Source organism: Pholcus phalangioides, unplaced genomic scaffold (assembly GCF_987345545.1).
Source record: "Pholcus phalangioides strain wild (caught in Gottingen) unplaced genomic scaffold, Ppha-v1.0 ptg000024l_1, whole genome shotgun sequence".
NCBI lineage: Eukaryota > Metazoa > Arthropoda > Arachnida > Araneae > Pholcidae > Pholcus > Pholcus phalangioides.
Window position 1 is genome coordinate 7,922,899 of NW_028301616.1, and position 7,461 is coordinate 7,930,359.

The following is a 7,461-nucleotide window of genomic DNA, read 5'->3' on the forward strand; positions in this document are numbered from 1 at the left end:
CCCTCCCCGTATGGGCTTCTGACTAGAGTTGATTCCACTTTCAGTGCCCCTTTTTCCCAAGTGGCCAACCATTGAATATTTCTTATAAAATGGCCTGCAATACCCAACATTTTCTACAGTTCTGTATTTTTATGGATCGTGCCTGATAAGTTGAGAAATTCATTGAGATAGAAACTATTGTTGCATATCCATGTAATTGAAGTCTTTAGTGTTTCGACGGTATTTTTCTCAACTCCCGTGAGAGGTAAAAAAAAATACGCAAATACATTGAAATGTAATTGATAAAATATATTATTTTTATTCTATGAGCCCTATCAATTTACAACAAACCAGCGTGGAGGTGTCCAGCTCCATATCCCAGACCATGACCGAGGTGTCCAGCTCCATACCCCAAACCAAGACCGAGGTGTCCAACACCGTAAGGTGCAACTGCGAGTGGAGCAGCATGGTTGATGACTGAAGACATGGCGAATGGTGCTCCGTAGTGACCCAAAGCTGCTGGAGCTACGACAGCTGGTGCGGCGATGGCAGCGTGGGCGAGATCGACGGGTGCCATCGGTGCAGCGTACGGAGAGTTGATGAGAGCGGCAGCTGGGGCAGAGGCAGCAGTACCAGGCTCGTTGGTCTTGACTGAGGCGCGGAAGCCGTGTCCGTCAGCAACGTAGTCGACCCTGCGAGCCCTACCGTCGATGTCGGTCAGAGTGTAGGCTCCCTTCTTGTTTCCTGCGGCATCTCCGACTTCAGATCGGCTGTTGGTGGCTCCCTTGCCGTCGGCGATTCCGTAGCTGAAGGCGTAGTTTCCCATACCCTGGTTTTAGAAATGGAAATATTACGTTAAAATTTTTGAAAAAAAAATATATTTTTCCTCTTACACGCATACATATTACTCTCTAGAGTTCGAAATGTAGATAGTGCTCTAAGTACAATACAATGGATGCGTACATCTTGATGACGGGTGCTGACACTGTTTCCAGTACTCAGTAGGGCAGCACCATGGAGTAGGGCACTAGCGTTGACAGCTACGAGAGCAGCAAAAAGGGTAGCAACCTGCAATGAGCACAAAAAGCGTAAATCAATGAAAATAACTGTTTCTAAAAACTTACACAATAGCAAGAAAAAATGCCTAAAATTTAAAACTTAATTTAAAGCAGTATATATATAATTCCTAACCTTTTTTCCTTCCCGCTCCCCCAGTGCAATGCAACTTAACTTCGCACACCCCCTTCGATAATGTGTTTTTATCTGTTAGAAAATTATTCTTCTGTCATTAACTGCATTAATTGTCCATTAATCAATTTGTAAGAATTATTTTACTCTTACTTTCGTTATTTGATGCCTTTTCCGGCTGGGGCTAATGTTTAATTTTGGTTTTACATTCTTTTTGAAAAATAATTCAAAAACGGAACTAAAAAAAAATTACTATTTTTTAACATTTTTTAAGATTTGGAAAAAAACAAACCGATTCATTGAATAGTTCTTCACCTATATTGATTCCAGCCGCAACAACTATAAATTAATGTTTCTTTGATATCTGACTAAATTTCTTTACGTTTTTCCTGTGAGTCATGTCCACGACAATATCAAATCTAAGGAGTCAAGTTTGTGAGCACCTGAACTAACATTCCCCCCTATTGATAAGTCCTCTACAGAGCTACTTTAGTAATGACTAAATGCTGCGCGGATCCTGCAAGTGATCTGGAAATGCGTCCCGACCGCTCAAGTGCTCTGGAAGTGTGCCGCGCATCACTCAAGTGATCCGTAATTATGCCACGGATCACTTAAGTAATCTGGGAATGTGCCGCGGCTAACTTGAGTGATGTACAACCGCAATGTGGGCCGATTAACTGCTCTAAGACTGCACCACGTGTCACTCAAGGAATCTCTAAATGTACCACGGATCGCTTAAGTGTTCTGGAACTGTGACGCGGGTCACTTGAGCGATCTGTGAATGTGCCGCTTAAATCTTCATTTTTACAAAAATTTGGTTCGAGGTGGCTGGCCACATCAGATTACCCGAGGGCCTCATGTGACCCGCGGGTCTTGAGTTCAGCATATATTCATTATGGCTTGGAGAAAAGGTCGAAATGAATTCCTTGAAGAGAAATTTTGAGTTCTTAGCCCACAAATAGCATTGAAATTTACAGAAATGAATTATAATAACATATACACAGTATTTTCTTCCGATATTTAAATTTAAAAAAAAAATTTTTGCATTAAAAAAATAAATGGCGAAATTTTGCTGACAAGTGGGGGAGGGAGGGCCAAAAACGGCTAAAAATTTGCTTACGTAATACTTGAACGGCCCTTAAGCACAATCTGCTAATAACACGAGAAGTACCAATGTAAACAAACCACGAAATAATTTGGGTGAATAATGACATTTTCTCTCTATTGAAATGGGAAACAAATACGATCGCTAATCAAAAAAGAAAAATGTGCAAAGAAAATTTAGCGTGATTTATTTCTGCTAAGCAAGCGGAAATCAAGAGATGAGGCAACGCCTTCTATAGCAGAAAGCCTCCGCGCGAAGCTTTGACATCACTGAAGTCGTCCATTTCACCGGTAGCCATTGAATATGGCAGTCCGACGTATGCGAAATCTTTACCTTTTTTTGCAGTATATCCAATGACTATAAGTGAAATGGACGACTTCAGTGACGTCACGAGGTTCGCGCGGAGGCTTCCTGCTATAAAAGGTGTTGGATGAGGTGTATCGAAATATTGGTATAATTCACATATTTTTTTAAAGAATTGAAACATTCAATTTTTATCATGATCTCAATTTTCCTGAACAACCAGTCAACGTATTGTATTTTTTTTTTCGTCCTGCACCTCAAAAATGCTCTCCCGCACCTTCCCCCCACCCCCGTTAAGAACCGGGCACTGATTTAAAGCAAGGGTGTCCAACCTTTAGAAGAGTGCGGGCCACTTTAGTGATTTGAAAACGTGTCGCGAACTAGTCAAGTGCTCCGTAACTGTGCCATAGGTCACTCAAGTGATCTGGAACTGTGATACGAGCCACCTAAGTGCTCTGGAAATGCACCTAGAGACATTCAAGTGATCTGAAAATGTGACGACGGTTGCCTGGAAATATGCCGCTGCTGGCCACTCAAGTGATGTTGAACTGTACCGCGTGTCACTGAAATTTTCTGGAAATGTGCAACTTAGTTCGTTAAAAAAAATAGGTTTGAGGTCGCGAGCTGTATCAGATAACTCCGAGAGCCACATTAGGTCCACGGATTGAACATGTGTGGTTAAAGGCTTACGCCATATCAACATACACACACATAAAGACCAGGGTCATAATTGGGGGGGGGGGAGAAGGCATGCCTTGTGCCTCGGACTGGAAGGGTGCGCAAATATTACCGTTTAACCTCTCCTTCAAAATTACAAAGGGACGCCAAAATGCGTACTTGCTCCAGCTGGCCAAGTATCTAGTTGCGGCTCTGATAAAGACCATGGCCTTCCACAAGGGTGGGGCTGGCGTGGCTCCAGCCATAGACCCCGGGACGATTCTCATCTTTTTTTTCACACGAAAATTTACTATATAGAAGCTCCGCTGGAGGATGTGGGAGGGGCCACGATACGGCCAGCATCATGCTCCCCCATCTTGCAGCAGGACCCTAGGGCCAAGACTTTTGGTTGCCGGAGTGGCGTGATGGTAAGATGCTCGTCAACCATCGTGAGTTTGCCGTCAGGTCCCAGGTTCGAATATAGATAACGAGATATTTTTCCTTGAGGGGGACCCAACCCGTTAACGGTCATAAATTGCTGCAGTATAGCGATATTCTTGAGCCCTTTAGTAAAGTAATAGGGGGGGGGGAAACGTCTCCCGAGTCATGTCAGCCACTCTTGGACATCGCTTAATACCTCAAACCTGGGCTTTTGGCTCCACAGCCAGGACATTTATATGGAGCCCCTTGCGGTCCTGAGATATATATTCGTTGTGTAAATTTGGTTTATAGATAAACGCTGGATGCGTCCATCCTTGGGAGTGTCTTAAAATCTGTAAAAGATGTATTTCTGGTCTTATCGGTCCTGAGATATTCCAAAAATTATTAAATATCTACTAAACTACTCTGGGAAGTCCAGGATGAGCCATGAATTGGGCAAGGGAGCCGTAGATGACAAAAGTTTCAGAAGCGTTGCTTTAAAACATCATGTTGTCCAAGGGACCATAGTGTTTAGACAGCACTGCATAACCCCCCCCCCCCTCCTTAACAAGCCTCATCTTCATCTTTACGCATGAAATTCTTGCTGAATATGAATTTGCTAAAAAAATCAATTCAATAAGTAAGAAAGGTTTCTTCTGGGGGGGGGGGGGAAGAGTCCTGGATAAGGCCACGGGTGAAAACAGGTTAAGAAACACTGCTGTGGACCATCACAATTTTTTTTCACTGGACCACAAAATACCTCAGCCCGGCGCAGGGTTCATGAAAGAAAAGATACTCAAATAATACTAAATGAAAAATTTTCTCTTGAGTAAATTATAAAGAGTTGCGAAGCTCCCACTCCTTTGTATTGACTCGTTATTGAAGAAAATTAACTATAGTTAATGGAAAATCAATTGCACTGTTATAGCCACTCAAAATTGAACATGAATCATAAATTTTAGAGTAAGGTATCAATGAAGCGAAAGCTTACCTTAGCGATCATTTTCGACTTGACACGACAACTACTGTGTGATAACAGTTCAATAATAATCCATACCTCGAGATACGAGAGCTTATATACCATCCTGATCGGTATTGTGTTGTCCGATCAATATTGTATATGCAAGGACAACGAGTAAAATAAACAAATAATTAAAATTATGCAAAAGTCTCCGAAAGGAAATCAAAAAACTACGGAATTCACGGATTCTCGAAGGAGAAAAAAAAAGGGGGGGGACTCCACCCATTTTATAATGGAGAAATTCGATTCCATATGCATTGACAAGCGAATAAGTAAGTCACGAACTGCCTTCGGGGGCCCTCAAAATGATTTAAATTTCCCGCATATGCATATAGCGAATGTTTTATTATTTTTTATTCATTTTCGATTGAAATATTGATTTTTGATGATATATAGGATATGCGTACACGTCGGATCTGATCTGACTTGAATGGAATAAAGTGTATCGATTGCCCTACGGCTATCTTACGATTGAATGGATGTCCTTCAAAAAATAAGGAAATAGTAATGATATGTGAATAATTAATTACACTTCAAAAGTTGAATGGAAATATTTACTCGGATTTTTTTCTTTTGAGTGTGTGTGTGTGAAGGAATAATATGTAATTTTTATTTATTTCATTTTAGTCAGCGAAAGAGTAAAACCGGCTGCTGTCACGGAATGTATTTGTGAATGTGAAACAAAAGCTGAACTTTGTTCAATGACTGGAAACATCTTACCTGTGTTAAACATGTCAGTGTTGTTTAATTATCCTATTTGGGATGAAAAAGGAAATGGCGTGAGAATCTCACATGATAGAAGTGAAACTTAACCCTCGCAGGGGGTGCACAATAGGGTGGGTCGGAAAAAAAACGAAATTTTTATTTTCAAATCGCTATAGTGCGGAAAAGTTGCCTCCTTTAATAAGAAGAAAAACGACGTAAAAAATTTTAAAATCGGTTGATATCTTCCGGTCGCGCAACGAACTTGAAGTTTATGGAAATTGACGAAATCGAGCATTTTTGTTAAATTTTTTAATATTAGATAAAATTTTATGACTGACACGCAAAAGTTTGTTACGCTTATTTTATGGTTCAATAAAGTAAAATAAATTAAAGCATCATTAATATTTCAATGTTTATTGGTCGCGCAGCGTGTTCGAAAAACAGGAATTTACCAAATTTTTGCAGGTTTCATTGTGCAGCTTTTCGTCTGTTTTGTCAGAATAAAACGACCCAGAATTCATCACTTGGAGGTGGCTGCACGTCGAGTTCCACCCACACGCAACCCAATCAACCATCCAAACTAGGCGTGTGCAATTCACACTATATTTGAAAAATAGTTATTACAATTGACTAGAATTCGGTGGTCTGACCTTTGGAAGAAATCAAGCATGACTGATTTTGATAATTGCGTTGATCTGTGATGTAGCTATCTCTATCTCCATGTCACATCCTTTAGTTGAGGCCTCGGTAACAATTTAGGCATATCCCTCAACTGTCTGAGTCTGACTGGATCACGTCATATTTTTTTTCCGCATATAGATGGTGCAATGAATCAATGAACGTCAAGACTCTGCCATCTGTCTCAATGTCTGCGGGAATGTTTAGTGCTGTCATCTAAATTTGAAATTATGAGTGAAGTGAAATGGTTGAATATTTGTACCGTTGTAGGCCTGTTGCTCTCTATGGCAAAATTTTTTAACAGGGGAATCAGCTCGCATTCGCGCCTTGATGTCGGGAACCACAGATATAGATGGTGCATCTACAGGGCCAAAATCTTTTTCTAGGCCCATTTGATAACAGCTTACTGAATGTGAAAGCTCTCTGTGTTGGAGTATGAATCTGAACAGAAAGATGCTGAGAAAAGACGAGTAGTACTGTATTTATTAGGCATATCTAAAACAATAAAGCCCGGAAATTTTCCAGGGGATTTGTAAATTCGAGATCCTGGTTGTCTGTCACATTCTAGATGGCTAAATGCGGCCAATAGAGTGCTAAGGTTATAGGAATACTTAAGTTAGCCAAATCCTTTTGAGAACCAGAAGTTCTCTTCATCTTGAAATCGTACGTGCCTCTGTGGTTCGACATGAAAAAAACAAGTATTTCAATGATGAGCTAAACATGTTTTTCCAGCAGTTCAAAAATTGTGGTATTTGTTTGATGAGAGAGAGTATATTAAAGTTGTGTTAATCCTAGTAGTTGAACCCAATGCGTTCTTTGGACACCCTGAAAATTTACTGTTGGCTATGATTGTTGATGAAATTCGAGAGAACTTGGAAATAGAAGAACTTTAACTTTTTTATACCCAGACGGTACTTTAAAGTACCAGGGTAAGTAAATTTGTTTCGAACTGACTAATTTTTTTTTTCAGTTTCTCTTTAATTAGAACTAAAATGACTTACCAAATAATTTACATGATAACTATTTGTTATTGACATCACATTTATGCTTTTATTTTAATTTATTATAATTTTCCTCTTATTCTACTTCTCACAATGTCAGATATAAAGGGTTAAAGCAAGACAATCCGTCTTTAAAGGAAAAACCATTAGATACTTCGTGCTACGTAACAAAAACTTTAAAGCTACCGAATACACACTGGAATTATTAACCGGAATACTTGCTTGTTGTATCCTTCCCCCAATGCTACGGGAAGTATGTGATGATATATTATTCATCAAATCCGACATCGGAGGCATCGAAAGGCTTTACGACGGACTCAGACAGTCGAGGGATGTATCAAACTTGTTACTCAGGCCTGAACTAAAGTATATAGACATGAGAAGCTTAAACATCAGATCTACGC

At 40.1% G+C, this 7,461-nt stretch overlaps 1 protein-coding gene across 1 annotated transcript; it reads right to left on the reverse strand.

Annotated features, from left to right (window-relative positions):
• Nucleotides 1–319: 319 nt before the first annotated feature.
• LOC149068667 (uncharacterized) lies at nucleotides 320–4,685 on the reverse strand. The gene is made up of 3 exons (XM_089250433.1): nucleotides 4,644–4,685; nucleotides 943–1,047; nucleotides 320–808 (listed from the first exon to the last, which is right to left on the reverse strand). The coding sequence occupies exons 1-3, from the start codon at nucleotides 4,653–4,655 to the stop codon at nucleotides 320–322; spliced, it is 606 nt and encodes a 201-aa protein (XP_089106559.1). The 5' UTR covers nucleotides 4,656–4,685.
• Between the last annotated feature and the right edge of the window lie 2,776 nt (nucleotides 4,686–7,461).